The sequence below is a fragment of the Symsagittifera roscoffensis genome, chromosome 5, assembly GCF_963678635.1.
Source record: "Symsagittifera roscoffensis chromosome 5, txSymRosc1.1, whole genome shotgun sequence".
Taxonomy (NCBI): domain Eukaryota; kingdom Metazoa; phylum Xenacoelomorpha; order Acoela; family Convolutidae; genus Symsagittifera; species Symsagittifera roscoffensis.
In genome coordinates this window covers 30,702,160-30,726,104 of record NC_087066.1, presented here as the reverse complement: position 1 = coordinate 30,726,104, position 23,945 = coordinate 30,702,160, and the positions used below count along the sequence as shown (strand labels likewise).

The 23,945-nt window shown below is 36.9% G+C and overlaps 2 protein-coding genes and 1 long non-coding RNA gene across 4 annotated transcripts in view; 2 read left to right on the top strand and 1 right to left on the bottom strand.

The window, feature by feature from the left end:
- LOC134845892 (eukaryotic initiation factor 4A-III) overlaps window positions 1–6,007 on the bottom strand; it is a 58,972-nt gene extending 52,965 nt beyond the window's left edge. The window contains exon 1 of the mRNA XM_063863014.1: window positions 5,984–6,007. The gene's annotated coding sequence lies outside the window, so the exon portion shown is untranslated. The remainder of the gene's footprint in view (window positions 1–5,983) is intronic.
- LOC134845893 (uncharacterized) lies at window positions 759–9,516 on the top strand. The gene is made up of 2 exons (XR_010162767.1): window positions 759–837; window positions 8,715–9,516. It is a non-coding gene; the product is annotated as an uncharacterized LOC134845893 (long non-coding RNA).
- An 8,113-nt stretch (window positions 9,517–17,629) lies between these two features.
- LOC134846047 (PR domain zinc finger protein 5-like) overlaps window positions 17,630–23,945 on the top strand; it is a 37,135-nt gene continuing 30,819 nt past the window's right edge. For both annotated transcript variants that reach the window (XM_063863225.1, XM_063863224.1), the window contains exons 1-2: window positions 17,630–17,853; window positions 20,626–20,904. In XM_063863225.1, coding sequence (XP_063719295.1) covers window positions 17,665–17,853; window positions 20,626–20,904 — 468 coding nt within the window. In that variant the 5' untranslated portion in view covers window positions 17,630–17,664. The remainder of the gene's footprint in view (window positions 17,854–20,625; window positions 20,905–23,945) is intronic.

Below are 23,945 nucleotides of genomic sequence, written 5' to 3'. Positions count from 1 at the left end.
ATTTATTGTAAATAACATTTGTAAATTGATGTTTTATCGTCATTTAGAGTAGTTTATTGTAAAAATCCTGACGATGCACATAGTTGCGAAAACGTTTGAAATTTACTTTTTAGCAAAAATTTCTTCTATAACAATATAAATTTATTAACATTTTTCCTTACTGGCACCATTAAAATTAGATTTGCGTTCAACCCACACTGACTCATTATTTTTTGCTATTAAACAAATTTAAATCGTCTCTTAATTTTCGGGTCAATGCTACAGGTATATGTAATAAAATGCCCCCACATTTTTTTTCCATCACCGATTATATGTCATATCTGAACATCACGTGTATGAGGTTCAAGATTCGATAGGGTTTAAGATTCCATTAGTTTTTTTTTCGTACTTTCTAATGTTTGAAATTACAAGGATATTTGACTGGGTGAAATGATAAAGGACTAGTGTAGCAGCTTCATTTACCATAAAAATTCCGATCCTTTGATTTACAAAAAAATTGGAAAGTATCATATTGCATGGCTACTGGAATAATTTCACCATTCATGGCTACTGGAATAATTTCACCATTCATGGCTACTGGACTAAATTTCAACATTCATAGCTCTCATCGCTCCACTGATAAAATTTTCGAAGGTTGTCATGGGCACTTCTCAAATTGTTGTTACTTTTTCAGTTAACCAGGACTTGGGCGAGTGGAGCTTTGTAAGTGACTCTTAGGTAATTTGAGTTATCATGCTGCGAGTATCTCTTAAAATAACATTTTTCAGGACGAAATGAAGCTGAAGACACATCTGTTCTTTTGCGCTATGGCTCTGAGCAGCACTGTGCTTCAATTATGTACGTTAGTTTTTCGTGCGATTTGCCATTGGGTTTGTATTACTGGTCGAGCTTTTGGGTTTGTATTACTGGGTTTGTATTACTGGTCGCCTCCTGGTTAACTGAAAAAGTAACAACAATATGAAATTAATTTCGATGTGCAATTAAAGTGTTTTTTGTTTTTATTTGTTTTTTTTCAGCAATTTTACTCTGGACTCGGAATTTGGAGAGAATTGAAATAACTAAAAGCATTCTAACCACCAGTAGGGCTATTTTTGTTTACAAAACAATTCTCCCAAAGTTTTTTGTCGTTTTCACTGACTGCGTAGTATCACTGTTCACCGAATTATTGTTCATTGGCAAAAAATGTAATCGAACGTAACAAGCAGTCCTCCTATAGTTAGGTACACACGCCGCTTTACCTCGTAAAATTACTTGTTAAGAGAGATAATCTTTGCTGTAATCTTTGAAAATGCAAGTGTTTATCTAACTGAAGGTCTTGAAATTTTCTTGATCAAACATAATTTTTCTGGAAATTTGTTTGACTTTAAAGAGTTTTCTCTTAGTTCATTTGAGCCAGTAATTGAGTTTTAAAATATATTCATAGAAACTTTCGTTTTTTTTCGGATTTGTGGTTTCTTATTAATTTTGGTCGGCTGATTCTCCGTTTTTTCTAATTGCAATTTGTATTGTCTTCTCCGCTTTTCAAACCATTTTGTCCAATGCTTGTTTTTAATATTTTTACTCTAATTGAAAGTTTTTCTGCAGATTGTAATGTACCGTCTCTTCTTCCGAATAATTTTGTTCTTTTTTTCGGTTAAACGGGTTTGACTGATGTAACATCGGCTGAGTGCGTATACTGCTTAGTTTCAAGGGTATTTTTTAAAGGCTTTTGCCTGTTTTAGAAGGGATGGGTCGTAAAAGTTTTGTATTAAAATTTAGCTCGAAATTGTTTGTTGACTAGTTTTGTTTTCGACTTAACGATGTTCGAGCCAGTTTTTGTCGCCTTAGTTGCCGCACGGTCATTGGTTCTCCGTTGCTCGTCAATATAGAAACATTGGGAAAAAATAAACAAAAGCAGAGGAGAAACGAAATTTTACCCAGCTAGAAGAGAAAAAAACTGTACCCTGAGCAAGACATCCGTTTTAAAATGTCATTTCTCTTTGAATAAATCAAATTGAAAGGGTGGACTATACTTAACGGAAAACACCGAACACCACGCACACATACCCCACTGGATAACAGTTTTCAGTAATCCGTAACGGTCTCTTCGAGTATACGTACTTGTCTCTTCGAGTATAATACAATGTCGTGTCAAATCCCAAACTTCAGCCTTGAAAAGACGAAAGCCTGCATTTGATAATTTAATCTGAGGACGTGACCGGATTTTTTAACAAAGCAAATGGACTCATAAGAATGCGTAAAAAAGCTGAACTCAAACTATTCGATTTGATGTTCGATAATTCCAAAAAAGCTGAACTGAAACTATTTGATTTCAAATTTGTTGCATCGCAGGAATGTTAAGAATATTTTTTTAAATAGCAAATATTTAAATTAATGAAGAAAACTAAAACTAATTTGCGCTAACAGCAAAGGAACAAAGGAGCACCAGAATTGGGAATGCAAAAAACGTAATAAACTGCACACGACTAGATGGCCCGGCTGACAATCATAGTGGCTTTTCCTCTCATGAGGCACACTGAGAGGCTCTGGAGAAGGCGAACTGGGGCAACACGAGCGTCACGTGAACCAGAACGTCTGGCATCAGCGAGGATAGCAACTGACTTGAGGGTTGTGATAGCTAAAGCGGACCAACCCCCGAGCGTTTCGACTGCTAACGGGAAAAAACTGATTCCTTGTTCCTCACAGTTATTCTCGTGTTTCGAAAATTTGCGGTCCTCAGCAACTTCCAGGGACGCCCCGGGGGTCTCCGCCGCACGAGAGAGAAGAGATAACTGCAGCGGGGATGTCACGGTGACGTCGAAAGCAGCTGGGCGACCAGCGCTCCAAGTAGGGATTAAAATATCGCCGGGTTTGGACCGTTCTCCAGGGATGAGGTTCCGTTGCTCCTTGATGGGGGCTAAAGAGGCAGCCGAAGTAGCATTGAAAATAATGTCCCGTAGTCTGTCGTGACGGGAGATCCGGCCACCACTCCCCCCACAAGCGACAGCGTGGTCCCCGAGGACGTCCAGAATGCCAGACGGACACGCGGGGCACCTACGAGCAGACGCGAACACAGGAAGACCAAGGCGGTATCTGACAGCAGCTTGGAACTCAGCAGGTAGCAGGTGCAGGCCAAGACCTTTAATGGGGACTGCAGTAAGCCAAGCGCCGGCGTAAGGCAGGGAGAGCGACTGAAGACGAGCTTGCTCGCGGGAAGAGACGAGAAGAAAGCGTTGTAGGTGGCCTTATCGAGTTTCTCTTGGAAAGCTTCTTGAGTAAAACCGGGAGTGTTAACGCTTCCAGACTGTTCACGGAAGTCGTTCGAGGCACGCAGGAACTCCGGCGTATCAGTGATGTCGCATTCGGTAAGAAACGAGACCAAATGAGCTGACTGACACGAAGACCCTAGGAAGGCAGGGATGTGTTGGTCGCGAGCTTGCCGGACGCCAAGTCCGCCATCTTTGATAGGCAGGGAAGACTGGGACCAGGCAAGATCAGGAACAGGTGAGCCAACTATGACAGAAAGAGCATCGCGGAGGAGTTTATCAAAAACTTGCAGGGAAGCTGCGACAGGCTGAAAGGGCGGCTGAGTGCGAAGAGAGTACGTCAGCTTGGGAGCAGCAAGGCAATTGCGAGTGATGCCAAGTGAGAGCTGGGGGTCATCAAGAAGAGGTAACTTTTCAAGACATTTGGTGGCCTTCGTGATGCGTTTGTCCAGGACTTTAACTGAGAACTCAGTATCACCAATGGGGGCGCCAAGAAGCTCGAAGCCATTAGACGCTGCTCTCGGGATAGAGACGGGGATGGAGGAGAACTCCACAGGGGCCCACAACTCACACTTACTGTGCTTGACTTTGAGGCCGAGATGCAAGCCGTTGGAAGTGATGAGTTCGAGAGCCTTGAGCAAGGAGTCTTCGTCGCCGGCACAAATACCATCATCAAGGTACCAGCAGTTGAGGGTGAGACCGGGGACTTCCGACTTGAGAGATTCGACTAGAGAGTGGAGGGTGACCGCAAAAAAGAGAGGACCTAGCGGATCCCCCTGTTGAACTCCTTTCTCGCTGTTGAGAATGACATCCTCGAACAGCAGATGACTGTGGTGACCGTAGGTAAACTCAACAAAGGCGGAGAGACCGGGAAGACGGTTGCGAACTTGAAGGAGGATCTCGGTGCGGTCTAGCGTGTTGAAAGCGTTCTCAAAATCCACTGTTAAGACGCCTTGGTGACCATGTTCCGAGCACTTTTTGACTGTCATTTTAGTAGCGTGGACGATGGCTTCCGAGCCACCGCTGGTAGCGACTCCAAGCTGGCGAGGACACGGAAAATCACGAGCTTCAGCGTTGGCGGCTTTAGCAAGGCATTTAGCAGTGAGCCTTCGGAGCACTTCGCCGACCGCAATAGGCCGGACACCACCCTTGGGTTTAGCGGTGGCAAAGAGATTCGCACTGCACAGCCACGGAGAGAGACTAGAAGGGGCTTGCCCGGCAGCGAGGATATTAACAACCCTGTTGAGAGACTCTAACGTTCTGGCAGCAGTCTGAGGAGTGGGGCACTCAACGGCGTGAACAAAGTGCTCAGGAAACCAGCGCGAAGGACCGGCAGCAGTGCCGCTCGGGAAACTTTTGAGAGACTTATGAACGAACTCAGATTCGAATTGGTAGGCAAGAGGGGATTCATCCCGGCCAGAAAAGACAGGAGGGTCAGCGGAAGGATGAAGACTGCGAAGGTCCTTAAGCGACTCGTCACTTTTGGACACGAGGCCATCGGAACACAGGGCTTTAGCTGCTCTGCCGAACTGACCGAGGCCTGCTAGCTCTTTGGCTCTGCGGACATTAAAGTCAGGAGAAGGTTTGCTGTTTTTCTTCGTTCGCTCTTTAGGTCCTTTGGTAGCGTTAGACCAGAGGTCCGAAATATTGCCCTCCTTCCAGGACTTGATTCTTTGGCGAATGTCTCTGCAGTTATTAGCGGCGTGAGACTTGCCTCCGCGGCGAGGGGCTTTCAAGATACATTTGGGGAGCATGAGCAACCGAGTCCAGTTTTTCAGATTGTCCGGAGCGGTGGCGCAGTTGTCAAGGGCGTGACCAACAACCTCAGACCACTCGTTACGAAGAGAAATCGGAACGAACTGGACAGTGTCAACTCTGGAAGACATGACGTCAGAAAGATCCGGCACAGCGCTTTCGGCGAGCTCAGCCGAGATCGTCATAATTGACATCCCTTGAGAGAGGCCAGAGCTAACAGGAGCATCCCGAGAAGGAGAACTCGTTAAAGCGACAGAGATAGGACTGGAGACAGGAGGCGCGAGAAGGCAAATAGGACCGCGAGAATTCCGGTCTATCGGAACATAACCATCAGGGAGCCGGAAAATTTGATCAAGGTTGATCCAGGAGCCATAGCTTTTATTCCAACCACGAAAGTGAGCAAAGAAGCGATCGTTGTCAACTTTGAGGATAGAAGCATCATAGATACCGGAGGTTAGGTCCGAGATAGCCACAGACGACCCGACTAAGATCTCCGCGGCGTTAACAAATCTGAACAACTGAGTAGGGTCGACAGCCGGGCCAGGATTACTTTCAATATCACCAGCGCATAAAAGAAGGAGCATAGAAATGTTATAAAACGACAGCTTTGAGTTGAGTTTAAACTTGCGTGACCGCAGTTCTTGTCGTGATTGTGGATCAGGTTTCTCGCGAGCCAGCAGCAGCATGTGAGTAGATCCAACAGGGGAGTGAACGTTCTGCACACGGTTGAAAGCTAAAACCAGAAACACGGTCGAGAAGAAAGAGGCAAACAATTGCATGCCTAACGTAGGAGGGGTCTCACCCAGACGTAGAGATAACGAAGGCAGAAGGGGAGAGCCAGAGTCAAGATCGGGATACGGGTTCCACACCAGGAGACCAGATCGTGGATGGCACGCTACCTAAAGACCAGTGGTCCACTTCGGGCAGGTCAGGAAGTGTGCAACGTCCAGCCAGGTGATCACCAGCCCATCCCATCTCAAACTATTTAATAAGTTTATCACAACAATTAGGCTATCACAACAATTAGGCTTCTCAAGGGAAGTAAACCAGGAATTTCAAGCCATAGAAATTAGCCAGGGCCCTCTTGAGATACCAGCCTGGGCACTGAAAGAATGAGAAATAAGCCAAATTGAAACCCTTTTATTTCTTTTTTGATCCTTTTTTATGTATAGAATGTTGAACTCAATCTTAAAAGAGCCATTCTAGCCCCAATCCTTAAATAAGATGATGCAAAAGAACCATAAATAGATAAGTTAATATATTTGCTGGGTTAATGTTGAAAATGTTCAAAACATTTTGTGCAAACAAATAGTTGGTTAAACTTGGTGAATTGAAGATTTAACTCGATAATTTTCGATTCGAATATAGTTCAATAGACATGGTATGGTGTAAGCAACTGGCAACAAAAATAAATTGTTAACAACACAGAAATTTCTTCGATAGGTTTCACGGTAATCCGCTTTTTTGATTTATACATGAATGATATGAATCAACGACTACCAAAATACTGGTAAAATGTTCTTTACGCTGACAATGCAATGCTTTTTACCAAAAAAAATCTGGACACCACTTTGATTCAGCTGCAAAATTGTTGAAATTTCATCGCGTACTTAAGAAAAATTCACTAAAATTGAATGCTATAAACAGTACAATATATACAGAAAAGCAGGCAATCTCGGTACTAGACTTTTTTTCCCGTAAACAACCTTGTCCACACTTCTAGAAGATCTCCTCTTCTAGAGGATGTTATGGTTTCAGGTTTTAGTTTCAGGTTGTAATTATCTTTTCAAATTTTGTAATTTTAGCTTGTAATTATCTTATCAAGTTTCAGGTTGTAATTATCTTTTCAAAAAAGTTTCTCAATTTTTCTTTCCGGTTCGTGGTTTTCGTCCAAGTTTATGTCGTTTCATGTTCCGTTTTTTAAACGGCATTTCTATTCGGTTGGGTTTCCATTGGTGCACTTTTTAAAGCATGGATTTTTTCCAATTTAAGCGGTTTTTACTAAACTGAAACTTCGCAAATTTGTAAGTTTACAATGTATGATTTTTTCGTTTTTTTTAAATAAACATTCAAGCAGTTTCAGTGTATGTTGCTTCGACTTTGTCAGCTTATTTTGCGTAACTTCGAAGGCAGAAAAACGCTGGGGATTATTTGTTTCAGTGTGGATGGGTTGTAAAAACTTTTAATTTTTATGAAATTTTTAATGACAACAGTTTTTTTTCGACTCAACAGGTTCTACCCAAAGTTTGTCGCCTTTTTTGTCGCTCGGTAAATGATTTCCTTTTTTAAGGGTTGTTTCTGAACGTAATCCGATACAAATATGAAGTTTAGGTAGCTGTAATTTTTTCAATTTTTTTCAAGTTATTTTTCTTCAAATCTGTCGAATATTTTTTTCCAACAGTTTTCATTAACTTTTTTGGCTTGTCTTTTTTCATTCACTATTTTGTAGCGCAATGTGTTTTTAGCATTGCAAGTGTTGTGAAGCTCCGCTTCGCCTCTGTGTAAATAATAATCGTTATTTCAATTATCATTATTAACTACTTTCAAATTAAATTTTGGGGGCCTAGGAAATTAGACGATAAGCAAATTAGACGGATGCTACAAAAACGAAATTAGACGGAATTTATTTTTTACAGATCTGGCATTTTAGACGAAAGGGAAAGGGCCAACAAAAATTTTTCATAAGAGTCAAGTTTCACAAATACAAAAAGAACATAAAATGTCAATACCTATCAAAACAATTAGTTTAAATGAACATAAAATGTCAAATCTGAATATTACAGGAGAGTTTTTAATTGAATAAATTATGCATGATTGACCTGTAAAGTTTTTGACCACCGAAATTGAACTGTTGTCTACAAACAATTTTATTTTTCTAACGCTATTTGTGTGCAAACAAAGTTAATTTCTCTCACTTTCGTCTATTTTCTCACAATTGCAGTTTTGCAAAACCGTCTAATTTCCTTTTAAGTACCTCCGTCTAATTTGCTTATCGTCTAATTTCTCAACCCCCGAATTTTGTTTGGATCTACAGTTGCCAGGGTAGGCTTAGAGCAGATCAGCTGATCTCGTTATTTACCCCTTTGAAGTAGGTAGATATTGCTTTAAATTGTTTATTTAGTTATATCAATTTGTTTTGACTTGAATGAATTTATTCTTCTTCTGAAAATGAAATAATAGAAGGAAAACAATTCGTCAAGTATCTTGGAGTAGTTTTTTTATCATCTCTTTACCATAGAGTTTTGGCATTTTAACATAATGATAGAAGAAAGATATAACTTCTATAATTGTTTAGATGATTAATATCTGTTTTTCGTTTGAGTTAATTGTTTTGAAATTGAAGGTGTGCTTCATTTTAGATCTCTGTTTTTTTAAAATGAGTTATGTGTTTTAATTCGACAGCATATAGAATAAACTGGTATTTTTTTTGCACAATAGTTGCTATTTGCGTATAACAGCGATAACAGATCCTAGTGATAACAGAGTTTTGGCGATAAAAGATCTTAGTGCACAAGTATGATATTTTGGTTCCTCGAAAAGGCAAGGATATAAAGTCGGCCATCTGTGAAAGGTTCAAAATCAAGTGCAAATGCTGTAAATTGAAGGGGCAGAAATTGTTTATTAAGAATTTTTCTATAATAATGTGACTAAACTACCCTGCTTTTGCAGTATCGATACTTGGTTTGTTCTGGACTCAACAATGTTGTCTTTAAGGTTCAGCAGAAGAATCGACGTATCCATACGATCATGAAGTCAAAGATGGCCAGATTTTGGACGATAAGTATCCAGGCACTGCTTGCGAAAGGCTTATGAATTGTGTTGCCTGTGTCAAGTCAATGGCAGACAGCGACCTGACAGACAAATCTTGGACCGAAATTCGATCGAAAATTTTGTCATGCGGCGGGCTGAAAGAAGGTCCGAGCACCAGTCATTCGTTTAATGATGCGAATCATTGTGATTTGACCACTATGCTGTCTAGTGTTCAAAGCAATTCGAATGCAGATGGCAAGGTCATTGGGATTTCAACTCAAAACGCCTTAGGGGCGCTTATTGTTGCTGAATCTGATCCGTCAAAGGGAGAGGGTGGCAGTTGGTCTACGTGTATAATTGGCAATAATAACAAAGAGGGACCTCAAGACGTCGCTCACATACAATTTAAGTCTAGAATAGCATTCAAATTAGTTTGGTGCGCAGATGACGATTATAGGAAGTTTCTCTTAGTTGATGATGTGGGAAATATATTAAAGGAGGGGCATGTTCAGAGTGGCGATACGACGAAGCCAAGCAAGTTTGAGAGAATGCTGAATAACCAATATGTTAAAGGAGGAATATACGATTCTTGCTGATGCGGCATTTGGACATATTTATTTAAAGACTCATTAAAGGTTAATACAGGTGAAATATATTTGATCCAGAGACCCGCAAGAAGTAGTGAATGGCCTGAAAATTTTCCATATTATCCTAATTATGTTTGTTTTTCAATTATTTGTCAAATCGGGAAAATATTTAGAAAGTAGTTTCCCTAACTGAGGGTTAGCGACGATTGCTTGCTGATTGGTTTTTGTAGGTGCGTTTGAGGCCGGCCTGTCTTTTTCCTGTTTGAATCGGTATCTTTTTCGGCATTAACTCCAATCTCGGCCCCATTATTTGCCCCTCATGTAACAGGTTCGAGATGTATTCAAGCTAGTCCTGGGTGCCACATTTTTGGGTGCATGTAATATAAGTGCGGTGGATTCGCAAGTCTCAAAGTCCCTAAACTAGGTTTTATCTGCACGTATTGTATTGCTCTAGCAATTACATATTTTCTCTCCCTTTAAACCAAAGATCGAAACCGCATGCCCGAATGCTCTGAACTCAATTTTGTTTCTGGTCTTTACAATTCAAGCTGCTTCTTGAGTAATGAGAGCAAAGTTTAAGTTAATAAAGGTGTTAATTATCCTGACAAATTTTGGTTACATTTGCGTGACAAAAACTGAGAGAAACAAAAACTAAATATTTTATCGCCTTATAATAAGTTTGGCGTGTACTATTACTACATGAAGCATCGTTTGAGGATAAATAAAAAACAAGAGCACTCAGTTTTGGGGCCGAGAAGTTTGTTGAGTCCATTAGTTTTTTCATAGTTTTTTTGACAACTCATATCTTCTCATTGCGGCTGCTATCTTCGTCATTGCCCGACGACAACTCAGAATTGATCTCCAATACCGCTTATTTAATTGACAACTTGTTGAGCATTTCTGAAGGCTTGAAGCCATTATTCACTTTTAAAAACGGGAAACTTCTCGACTAGCCGAAACAAGTGACTGAGCTGCTGACCCCTTGGAGTTTTGGCATACGTGATCTTGTTTTCTTCAAATTCTTCTCCAGCTCATCGTCCAAATTTACTCGCTAACGGATTGAGCACATGTACATTCTTTCGAGAATGGCGTGTTGAAAATCGCTACTCGTCTTTATTCTTTGCGCATCTTTGTATACTTAGAAAAAATAATTTTGATTGGAAAATGAGAAGTCGGGGAAGTGTCAGAGTCAACAAAAAATAATAATAACGCTGACGATTCTGTGACGGCAAGTTCTGTGCACATCTACCTCCTGTGCAAACAGCTGACACTCTTTCTTCATCAATCCTTCATGCCTCCCATTAGAGTGTCCAGCTGCTCTGCCGAGCAGTTTTCTACCAACTCTCTTATTGCTTTGTCCTCGGGCGTTGTCGTCTTCTCTGCATCACAATCATCTTCTTTTGCTATAAATCTATCCTCAATTTCGTCGAAAATCAGTCGGGTGTTATCGAGACCCTCATTTAATTCTTTTGGGTCCTTCAGACCGGCCAGGAGCAAGCCGTCTGCATATGTGCCCCGTCCTAACTACTAGGCTGCTGCGTCGACTGTAATAGCGCTTTGAACAACCCAGACATTTTTTGCATACTTTTTTTGAGGTTAAATTGGGGTCATTTTTGAGAGAGCGTAATTTTTAGAAGAAACAGTTGAAGATGAAATTCTGCTAAAGTGGAGTAAGTGGTGCTAAGAAAGAAATTAACTAGGCGAGATAAGAGGAAGAGAGCATGAATTAAGCAGAAATAGATTAATTTTTGCTGAAGTAGTTGATAGAGCTGAGAAAGAGGAAATAGCCGAAGAGAACTAAAGAAAAAATTAACAACTGAAATTTGTAGATAACAATTTTCTGAAAATGGTTGACCTGAAGAGAATAACTGCAAACTATAAGAACTGAAAGAATAACAGAAAAAATAATAAAAGATTGTTTTATGTTGTTTTTGTGAGCCCCTAACCAATAGTAGGGATGAATTCACTGTAGAAATATTTTTTTTTGATGAAAAAACACTACCTTTATCATTAGAAAGATCGAGTGGTGGTGTCGGTCTTTTGCACTAATAGCCAATTTCGATTCAGAGGGAACCTATAACCAATCGTAATACATGGGAAACCCATAGACAATCTTAGTACATAGGACCCTAGAGAACGGGTGTATCAGTTTACGTATTCTTCTTTCATTTATGCATCTGTGGTTGTTTCCAATGCAGGATGGAGCCTTTTTTGCCTCTGATTACTCAGTTTCATTGTAGGAGGCTTGAATTGATATTGGTTTTGAAATATCAAGTTAAGTCTTGTTGTTACATTCTGTGGATGTAAAAAAGGTATTTCAACAGCCGATTTTTTTTGATAATCATGTTCTTCTATTGAGTATTTGACTATTAGTTACGATAACTGTCTTACTTTGTGATGCATTGTTAGGTTGTAGCAATTTGTGTTAAAATCTGGTTCCCATTTTTGAACTTTTTGTTAGATTTTCTATTATTTGAAATTTTTCATAAGCGTTTTTTTTCCAGTATTATTTCCAGTTGAAGCCACTCATTCCGCACATATCGAGTTGTTTCAACCCACATGCTCAGTTCAAACTCCATTTTGCGGTAGTCGTATATTAATAACCCCTGCGATTAGCAAGTGTAGTGCAACCGGGTACTAGATTTTTTTCCCGTAAACAACATTGTTCACAAGATATCGCGCGTTACAGGTGTTTCAACTTGCTTCATAATAAATTGAGCTTCATTATCTGTTCAACAATAGAGCATCTCGCGTGGAGGTAACAACCTGCTTAAGATTATCAGCCGGTCAGGACCTGTTTTTTTGCAAACTATAAATTTTGTGCTTTTTCTGAGTATCGTCCGTCTGTTTATTTGTCGGCTCGGGTTCAGCTTTTCTAAAATTCTAAATGCCTCTTCTAAAGCCACATTGGTGGGGGACAGTCGAGTTAAAAGGTTTTTCTAGAAATTTGAGTGTTAATTTTTTGAAAAGGTTTTTATTTGCATTTTTCTGTGTTTTTCTACTTCTTGAAAAAAAAATTATCTGTCGATTAATGAGCACCGATCATGCTCGCAATTAGCAAGCGATTTTTATGCTGGCGTGCGATGCTTGTGCTTGCAGTTAGGAAGCGTTTTCAACTCAGAACATAATTTCATGTAAACCACTTGGGTTGAATTATTTGAGTGAGCTTCGTTTTCACGATTATAGTAGGCGTGGAAAGTTTGAAATATGCTGTAGTTTTTGCTTGGAGTCAGTTTTTTTTTGTGCCTGATTTGTCGCAAGGCGTATGCCAGATGTATCATTTTTAAGATTATCGAATGCTTCTTCAGATACAGCGGTTCTGATATTTTGTGTACATTTAAAACTATGATCTCTTTTTTCAGACTGGATTTAAATTTTGCTCAAGACGTATTATTGAGGGTGTTTTTTTTTCAATAACACATGACAGAGCGTGAAGGGTACTTATTGGCCTATAAGTATGTGCTAAATAGCTATTTTTCAATTTTATTTGGAGCTTCCTGGTGTGGAGCTTATTACTTGATGTCGAGAGAAGATGTTTTTTCTGTCTTTTTTCGTTTTTTTTTTCTAAATAAAATTGTGCCAACTGGCTCGATAGTTATGTACAGTTAGAAATGTTGTATTTTTTTTCTGGCTTGATTGCGCTTGTGATAAGCAAACCTTATAAAACTTATAATAAATTCAATAATTCATTGCGGGTGTCAGACGTCTAAAAAGCGTTGAACATTTTAAGATAAAGCCCTAATATTTAGAACTACTTAAGTAGTGGGTAGGTAGAAATCATGTGGATAATTAGTATGTAGTGAAATGGTTAGAAAAAATGTGTTTTTAAACTACTGAGTATTTAGTGTAGCCTGCTTGCAGATTTGTAATTTAGATTTGCAAGACAGTCAACTAATTTTTGAATTTTTCAGACGGCGAATGCGTGTACAAAATGTCGTTGAATATTCAGGTGCTATTTGTGAAGAAAAACAGTAAAGTGAAAATGGTGACTGAAGAAGCGAGAAATATTTTAACGACTGAGAAGAAGAACAAGCTGAAAATTGTGTCAAAACACTCCCAGCTGTCTAAAACTGTAGTTTGTGCTGAAATATTAAGGAAGGAGTTTCCTGATTTGTACCAACAGAATTTTGTTTACAGAGAAAGCGAGGTTGATTCCACGGGAAAAAATAGCAAGCATCTGGATCCTTGTTTTGCAGTTATGTTTTCAAAGGAGCCAATAAAACCATCAGCTGTCGGTTTTCAAGGAAAAGAATCGTTCTCAGAATTTTGGGCAAAGAAAAATACCAAATTAGTAAAAACTGAATCAAAACAAGGCGATGAAACTGATGATTGGCTTGCAAATATAGTCCCTAGTTAATTTTTTTTGTATGTTGAACTATCTTTAATTTATTTTTTGTTTTGCTTTCTTAGTGTTAACGTTTAGGTGTATTTGTGGTTTGTAATGCCTTCAGCACAAAAAACTGAGACTAAATCTATGTGATTAAATATGAACAGGTGAGAGGCAACAACATTTTTTTAGCTGCCGAGCAGTAGTGTATGTGAATCATTTCTCACGATGGGTTGGGCGTATGATTATGCCGACTGTTTTTGCTAGGATTTCTGCCAAAACCCTTCAAGAACCCCACTATGAATTCCGACCCAATTGAGAACTGTTAACAACTCAATGATAGGTCCTTAATTGACTTTTTGATAACTTCATAGAGGATTTAGACCTGGCCCTTTTCTTGTTTTCGCTCGTCATTTATCGTCTGTAAAAACATGAATCGCAGATGTATTTTGGCCGTTGCATTTAGCAAGGGTTGAGTAATCGGGTACTTGACTTTTTGGTGATATGTTACAAGTATAGTGCATATAATAAATTTGAGAACTATAAGGCATAATATAGTCATTTTACCTTTCTTTTGCCAGAAAGTTTGGCTTTGAAACAAATTTTAAATATTGCGAAATGTAACAAAAAGCGATCCAGCTATTTAAATTGAACCTGCCACCTATTGTAATATGTCACCGACTTTTTACCATAAGCAATTTGCAAACAGAATCAAGAAAATTAGAAATGGAAACTGTCTTCTTGGGTTTGATGCTGGTAATACATGAAGGTATTCTTTTTATTGTGTACGTTCGGCAGGCAACATTACAATACGTTTTGTCAGATTTTGCTCTCATTCGGCGTCGCATTTATTAAGGTAAATTTTATCTAATTTACTTTAAATGTTTTTTTTCTAATTAAGAGCAATGAACGCAGTGAATACTTTTATGCAGGTTTCGGTGATTTTTTTGTCTTAAAATTGTTCACGCTCAGTTTTGATTTTTCGCGGTTTGATTTATGATTTCTTTTCTAGATCAGTGCTCCATTTTGCTGGCCTCGAATTCTATACGTCGTGGTGCTTTTTTTTCAGGAAAAGCTTTGAAATTAGTTCAGTCTCAGTTTTAATTTTTTAAATTAAAACGGAGCCAAACTCCAATATCGAACAGCGAAAGTTTAAAAGTCACGAAAATTTTGATTGACTTTTAGTTTCGAAAGTGGAATTTAATTTTTAGATTTCCCAGCTCAATTAAATATTAACCTATTGATCTACTTTTCTCAAATTGGCTTAATTTTATCCAAAAAAACACCTATTATATTTTATTTATGAATTTCAAAGGACTCTAAGGCCATCTGTTTTTTTAAGTTCGAGAAAAATGATTTTTTTTTTCAAAAAACCAGTCAGTTTTTTTTCTGCTTGATTTCATTACGTTTTTCCAACTGTCAGTTTGCATTGATAAATGATGAAAGTTTTTTTTTGAAAATTCCAATTCATCCTCCCATTTTAAAAATAAAAAATAATATACTGTCAGTTTGTATTGATTATATCCTGGAATGTTGAAAGTATTTTTTGAAAATTCCAATTCGTGCTCCCATTTCAAAAATAAAAAATGAAGAAAGATTCGTTTTTTGAAGATGCTTATGTTTTCATGCTACAGTCGACATTTCAATGTTTCATTTGATTTTAGATTATGAGCGCCTGAAGACTGATTACTTTGTTTCGTTTAATTTGTAAACGGCTTTATTGTGTGTATAATGAATTTTCTTCAGGCTTTTTTTTCGGCTGTTACTCGTTCGGCTTTATTTCCAAGCAACACAAAAGGTATATTGCTCATCGAAGACTACTGTTTTTTGTATTGTGCTTTTGGTCGAAGTTCTGAATCCTATTTTTTGGCAATTTATTTTAAAGAGTTAATAAACGTGTTGCAGGCTCTTATATAGGTCGTGGTGATTTTTTTTTTCTGTTTCGGAATTTTTCTTTTTCAGAATTTACAGCAAAAGTGTAAAGGCTACAAAAAACTGGATTAATTCAGTTGTCTCAAATTGGATTAATTTTTTTCAAAAAAGTGTCGTGCATAATCTTATCTAGAAATTAAATTCAAATAGAAATTAAATTCAAAGAGCTTTAAAGCTATCCGTTTTTTCTTTCAAATTTTTTCTTCAAAAATCAAGCCAATATTTTTTTATTTACTTGCGGTTTTTGGCTTTTTTCGACTGTCTTTTGCTGTGCTTGTGTTTACATTTGAGAAATCTTTGTTCTTAGTTTAATAGCCTTCAAGCAGTAGCAGTTACTGCTGTCCAGATTTTTTATGTAGTGCCATGTAGTTTGTATCCAATGCTGTAATCATCAATATTTATTGCAAAGTACAATCATATTGGACGGAGTAGAAAACTTTTATAGGGTTTTTCCGAGCTTTCTTGGGCTAAGTTATGACAATCTGATGAAAGCTATTCAGTTTTTTTACACTTGCTAAGCTAGTGTATTAGTACGAAACTTCTCTTTTTTCCAACCTAAGTCGCAAATATTTTTGCGGCACCCCAATAATGGTGGGGCACCTTAAGGCTTCTTGATAGCATGTGCTATGAAATTTGAATAGTAATAAGTTAACACAATTGATGCATTTTTAATTAATCAAATAAACCGAAAAAAGTTACTTGTTTCAAACAACTTCACAATAATAAAAACTCGATTTCAGAAATTTTCTAACTCAATATATCCAGCAGTTTTTCCAAATGCATAATTTATACTTAATGTGGTTTTATGCTTTGCAATTCGTTACATGCAAAGTTAGCGTGGATGCCTTCAGTTTGTTATATTCCCAATTATTAATTGCAAAATTGAGTCTATTTGTATTTGGTGCTGAATCGCATTGGCGATTTGTTAGCATATATAGCTGCTTTATTCGTGATTAGTGTTTGTCAGTTGTTAAGCGTGAGGGTAAAGTGCGTGAGACTCAAAGTTTTTTAATTGCAGTAGGTCGTAGATTCGAGTCCTACTCGTAGCCGAGTTTTTGCTAATTCGAGGCTCATTTCTACTATTTCTACTTTTTCTTATTTAACTCGATAGAGCTGCCTTTTGGTCGTGTTCTCGCAAGTGTTTGCGTAGCGCAGCTTCGCCTCTGTGTTGAAAGTTTTCCGATAAATTTTGGAGCTAAGTTAGTTTTTCTACTACGGGCTGGATCCATGTTTATTACATGCACGTCCTAATGAAGTTTTATCAGCAGGCGTAACTTCTCAGCTGGTGTAGAGTGGCATTCCTGCTTTGTCCAATGCACGTTTGCAGTTTGCATCATTTCAGCTTTTTTGGCGAATTCAATCATTGGTTATGTCTCCATCTTGTTTGCATCCGTTTTTATCGGTTTGTTCGATACTTTTTTATCGCTTACTTTTTCGTCATTGCTGGATATTTGACGTTGACAATTTTTCTATGTTTTTCCTTTATTGCATCTGGATTGACGAGGTTTAGTTTTGTTGTTGAAAAAATAAGCATTTTTTTGCTCTGGCTAAAAATGCGTTATCTTTTTGCCGAACTTTTCTGAAACTTCAATATGAAATTTTAATAGGGCGTTTTTTTTGGCCTGTAGCCGATTTTTAAATATAAGATTTTGTGAACTTTTTTTCTACGATTTTTGTTGGGAAATATTTAAATGCTCTGGGCGAAAAAGTTTGTTTGTATACGCACATTTCTCATTTTTTTCTTGATTTTGTCTGATTAGATCCAATAGATTTTTTGGTAGTGATTTTTAAATTTGGTGATTTGTTTCAAATTTTTCGAATTGAGTTTAAATCAGTTTTTTTTTGAAATTATTTCCTGGTTTTCCTGTTTTCGTATCGCTTCGCCCCTGTGTATATATTAACGGAATTTTGTATACTGTACAATTCAAGATGTAGGATTACTAAATAAAGAAGCCCTTCGATGGGCTTTGATACAATTAGTATTTTAGTCATAAGACTAAAGTTATAGTTGTGCTACCTCCTAATTTTAGAGGAGACAAAATGGTTTAACCTGTATACATCTACCAACATGGAGGTCGAATGTTTGAGATCAGAGCCGAGTGACGTTTCACCATCTGATCAGGCAGCAAATCAAACTGCTCGACGAGATGAGTGTACAAATGAAGATATCGAATCACTGTTGTGCTCAACTGGTCCAGATAAGGAAAAATTAAAGCGGCCCAAATTCACATCTTGGTCACTATTTGTTATTAAGAAGGTAGGTTGAGTTAACAATGGCTTCTAAAGAGCATCCCATTAGTTTCAGAAAGTTGTAAAAGTTTCAAAATGGCCAGTAATGTGTGTTTGCTGGTATTCTTGGACAGCTTGCATTTTCTTTTGTTAAATAGCACAACAATGTTCGTGCCAACTACGGAGTGTGGTAACAATTTTTTTTCTAAAAAAGAAGGTGCCACAAAAAAGCAGGGATAGCCGGTTGCTGTGCAATCGGCGCACAATTTTCCGACCACATTCATGAAAGAAAAGAACAAAATTTGTTTCTTTTCAAATTAGTGTCGTGTTTGGACATAATCGATAAAACTACCATTAAAAAAATGAATGGCAAACAAAAATGAAAGAAAAAATCAAAATATTTTTTTTCTAATTGTTTGCAATCGTTAAGAAGAAATTTTAAAATCTTTTATTGCCGAGGAAGCGAGCGCTAAATGAAGATTCCAGAACCAGTTTTCTTTTAACTGAAATCAACTTTTTGCTCGAAATAAGACTAAAACTTAATCACTTCAAACCGTTGTCTCGACATTGGGACAACTTGTTGAAAATTTTTAAATGTTCGCAGTTTCTCATCTTGTTCGCACTTTTCTTTAACTTCATCCAATTCGTGGAAGATTAAGATTTTGAAATGGCTGTCCATTCTTGATCTGTATTTTCAGATAACTTAACTCGTTGAGTTAACGAAAGCGGTTCTGATATATAATTTTAATCATAGTATTTCATTTCTTGCGAAGCTCAGCATAGCCCTTGTGGAAAACCGGTTTCATGGCAAATTATCCTTTACTTTTTTATCCCACGCCAAAGTATCCCACTCTAAAATAAACCAGCAGACACAAAAACCCAGGACAAAGAAGTGCACGCAAAGTAAAATATCCCAACTGCTTTAAAACATAGCAATAGGTTAATCAAAAAAATTAAAACCAAGATGCCGCATTTGAACAAACTGATCAAAGCAATGCTTACTTTTGAAAAAGCGCGTGAAATCAAATTCAGTTCAAGCGTGAAAATTTCAAAGCACGGTTTAAATCTACAGATCTTTCGAACTATCAAAGCGAAAATAACTGCATTTCTAAGCTCACTTGGCATTATGGTTAAAGAATATAACTCTTGGTCAAAAGATGAGTGTTAGATTTTGTGTCTCGTTTAGCGCACTCTTGTCCATCCAATATAAATAGCGTTTTGCCGTAGATAAAGTTTTTCAGATTGGTGTTCATTGTTTTAGTGTTACTATTAGCACTATCTAGAAAGCGTCTCAAAGTTCTATGAGGCTGCTGAATCGAGACTCTTTGTAATTACGATGTAGAGATATGCACCAATCCTCAGCACCACGGTCAATAATTTTAATATGATATTTAATAAAGAAAATTGGGTTTGTGAGAACAAATACCAATTTTCTTCGTGTTTTATATTCTTCTGTGAAATAACCGTGGTTGGAATTGGGCTACTTTCAACTTTCACGGCTACTTTTTCAGCAACCGGTTGTCCTTTTTGTTCTAACCACTGTCGTAGAGTGGTAAGGAATGATTTATTAAGGTCCGTTTCATGAATTTGCTCCAGCCAATTTCGTCTACCTCAAGTGGCGCTTGTAAGGGATCAAATCAAGTATTATATTAAAGCCCTATTCGTCGTGATCAGGATTCTTAAAAATAGACTGCAAAGAAGTTCTCTGTCGAAAAAAGAACTAGTCTGATAAAATCTTTCTTGGTCTTTGAGTTTTTTATCGTAAAACAATTTGGTCGGAAAATGTTCTGCTCATTGCGCACCAGCCGGCTATCCTTGTTTCATGTCAAAAACATTGATTTGTGATTCACCTGTGCTTTGGCTAATGTGCAGCTGTTACAATTGATGCATAGTGTTTAATTTGTAGGATAAGTTATTTTGAGAACACGATGATTTTTAGGTTTATTGTCGGCTTAATGTCATTCATTAGATGTTCCTTTCGATTTAGCTGCCAGTGTATGTTCATCCGATCACGAAGGTGGAGCAACAAAGTTTTAAGTTTCACGATAAATCAGTAGCAGCGAATAAATGTCATGTGAATTCGATGAAAATATCGTACTAAAAAGCTTTCAGTCGTGGTATGATTGACAAAAGAAAGCTGAGAAGAACCGAACGTTTTTTTTAGTCCAAGAGCGAGTTAAGTCAAAAAAGAGAGTGAAACCTAAATTTATCGTTTGGAAAACGATTTGTTGAAGCGTCATTTGGAGCATTTCCGGCACCAAAAATTTCAAATTGAATAGGTAGTTTTGAATTTTTTTTATCAAAAAACGTTTTCTTATATTATTTTTGCAAAAATAAATGTTGTAATTTGAAGCCATTTCTAATATTTTAAGGTTAAAATTTCATTATCTGGACACAACATAATGAATGTATGTTACTTTTGGGCTACTTGAAACAAGATATTTTATGGCTGCAATTTGGGTTATTTAAATTGAAGTATTAGCTATCTTGATACAATTTCAAATTTAAGAGCTGTTTTCTCTAAAACTTGTTATTAACGTGTTTGTTTTGATACTATAACTTAAAAAAAAAACAGCTATCACAATCTCGAGTTTAACAAAAGATAAGCATCACAGATTGTAGCTGCAGATCCATTTTTTGGTTTCTTTGCTGCCATATTACGCCAGTACTGTTCTAATCATTACCCTGGGTTTCGTTGTCAGAAACTTAAGTTAGGGAATCATGTCATACATCGGAAAACCATCAGGTGATTTTGTATGAATTTCTAGTGTATCGAATTAAAAGTATAACCGTATTTTAGAGACGAGAAGGTATACAAAACATTACTGCAATTAAACGGCTGTACCAAAAGCTAAGTGAAGAAGAAAAAGTGAAATTGAAACATGAAGCTGAATGGTTCAAAACTTCTGAAATTTTAAACCTAATGGAGTCAAAGAAACCCAAAGAGCAAACCGAAGTTTCAGATGTTTTGAAAGAGTCCAACGCAGATGAAAGGAAGACTGGGTCCGAGTCAAGTCTGCCACAGGATGCATATAGTTCATCCATTAAAGTGGTCGAAGTGGAACCGAATGTTTTAAAGGTGAGTTCTGAGGCGCCTCTGTTTTAACTGAGTCTTTCGTGGTTTGCTGCTTGATTGTTTCACAAATATAAACTGTACATTGTAGCAAATAGGAACTCATGCTTAATTGGTTGAGAAGCCAAGTGACTCTAGGGTGATCGACCAGGGTTTGAATCCCGTAGCCTCTAAGGTTAATTGTTTGCTAAATTGATAATTCTATTTATATAGAATTATTTTGGGTACTATCTTGCCCTTTTTTTGTGCCCTCTTTGCGAAGTGCAGCTTCGCCTCATTTTAAATTTCTGCCTTCAACTTATACTCTCAAAAATTTTTTGAACATGATGGGTATTTTAAATAGCTTGACCTATTTTCACTGACTGAAATTATTGCCACTTGCATTCACTTTCAGATATCCTTGTTTGGTTGAAGGACCCTAAAAATTTTCTTAAGGCGCCTTCGGCGCAGCGCCAACATATATTAATTTTGAGGGGGAGCGCGCTCCGAAAAAATTGGGATTTGTTCGTCAATGTTTACCAAAAAGTGCCTAAAAACGGACGTTTCGACTTGTTTTTTGAAAGAGTTAATTTCTCCAAATCACTCATCAATACAGTTTTAATCAATCTTGAATTAAGTAAAAAACAAAATTCATTTTGCAACAATTTAACAATATCAACTTTATCATTTCAAGACAACGATTGGAGAGGATAGATCAAGGGCAAATTCAACGCCCACTAATTTTCTACCCTGTTTACGATTAAGAAAACAAGTTTAATTCATAATAATATTAGTGTTATTGATAATTATTTTATTTGAAAAATGAGATGGAAAAAAACGCCTTATCTCGTGAAGCAAAAAGCATTGCGTAGTCCTTTTTTATGATTATTGAAATAATATGACGAAAGTTTATTGAAATTATTTTTTAATCATTTCAATGTTTCCAAGAATGCAATTGTCTCTGAAATTAATGGCAAGTTTGCAGTGATCTTTTTCCGACATGTTTTCGAGGTTTTCTGGTTATAGACTATAATCACTCAAAATGTTCAACAGCCTGGCACCTCTATTTGTTAATGAGTATGATCTTCTTTTATTCTTGCAAAAAGGATGCATATAAGTGGCCTTCTTGACTTCCGTGTGTAATATGAATAAGATTTCTTTGAAAATAAACAATTAATCAAAACAATAGGATGTTGGAAGTTTAAAGATCGAATGCAAAGCTGAATCAGATCATTTACAAACATTTTTTGAACTGTTAAAATTTTGTTGTCCTAAGATTTGGTAATGGTTTCATTTTTTTTTGAAATAAATCATTCTTTTAACTTTACGTTGGCACTTTAAGTGTTGCATACTTTGTTCCTCCACACACAAGTAAGCCCTATTGAAGGATTGGTTTTATCATCTTTAAACATAATGTTTCAATAAAAACAGTTTTCGATGCGTAGTGTCCCATTTTCGGTATAATATTGCAATAATGACCTAGTTCCGATTTGATTTTTTTTATATGACCGATTAAGGTAAGTTTCTGGTTTACAATAAGACCGACATTTTTTGCACAAAAATTTAGGATGAAATGTATCATTTTGAAGCTCAACAAGGAGATTGGAAGCAGTTCGATTTCTTTCAAAACTTATTAGAGTTGTTTTATCCCGCTTTAACAGGCAACCAATCAGATTGACAACTATTTACCAAAAAACACTGATATCTTTCTGATAGACAATTTTCTAAACAATTGTTGCATATACCTCTTATCCTAATACTATCTAATTTTTAGCAGAAATTTGTGGTTGAGTGTTACCAAAGTTTTTTTCAGATCTATGAAAAATCTGCATTTAATATTTTATCTACTCCTAATCTGATTTTTTCTGTTATTTCAGCTAGAGCATCAATTGTAGCAAATTTTTTCCCGTAACCGAATTGTCGTTCATAGAGTACTCTTAACTTTGCTAGGTAATTAAACAATCTTGAGTGCGTTACCTTTTAAATAAATTTGCTAGAACTACATAGAAGTGAACTGGGGTGAGAGTTATTCAGATCCAGTTTACTATTATTTTTTTGTAAAGCAAAAATTTTAGCATTTTTCAGAGAATCGGGGGAAAACACCACTGATAAATGAAAGATTTGTAAGATACGTTAGGCAAGGAGCAATTATATAACAGCGTTCTATCGTGAGCATATTACTTATTTCATCAATACCGGCGGTATGTTTTGGTTTCAAGCTTATTATCACATTTATTATTTCTTGAAAGGAGCAGCTGCACAAATACATTGAGTGGCTGCTATGTTCGGTTTTATTGTATTGATAATAAGTATTCGTGATACTTTCGGCAAGATTCGAACCTATTGTTGCAAACTAATCATTAAGAGCAGCGGACATTAGAGTTGGCTCCGATACTGTTTCCCGGCAAATACTTAGTGCTGCAATATTGATTTAAATCATTTAATAATTTGAAAACTTGCCTCAAGTCTCCTTTACATTTGTTAAATTTATGATAAAATAGTATTTTTTACTCTTAATGAGGATATCCGCCTTTCTTAAGTTGCAAAATGAAGTTAAGTTTCGTTTTCCCTTATCACGTTTCCAGTATTTATACCAAATGTTTCTTTTTGATATAGCATTGTAGGTGTTTTTTGAAACCATGGCACTTTCGCTTTTAATATTGGTTTTCTAATTGGGGCAAATAATTTAATTCTATTCATTAGGAAACAGCCAATTTATAGGCCAAGTTCGCATCATTATCGTTTACTAAATTTGATTTTTTGTAGCTTTCCTTTTAAAATGGACAAAAAAGTGTAAAATTTCCTTTCATTTGTCAGAAATGACATGTCTCTATATTTGTTGTTATTTAAATCAAAATTTTCAAACATGAGTAGCGGTGCTATCCAAAATTTGAAATTTTTTGCTTCTATGGTATTAACATATTGAAGTTCATGATTGTACCGCCTCCTCTTGTCAATCTGTTGTTTGCGAGAGTGGAGTGAAATTCGCTTATTTTATAGATTTCATTATTATCATTTTCCTTCAACCATATTTCTGTTAAGCAAAGTATGTTCATTGGAACTTCGAG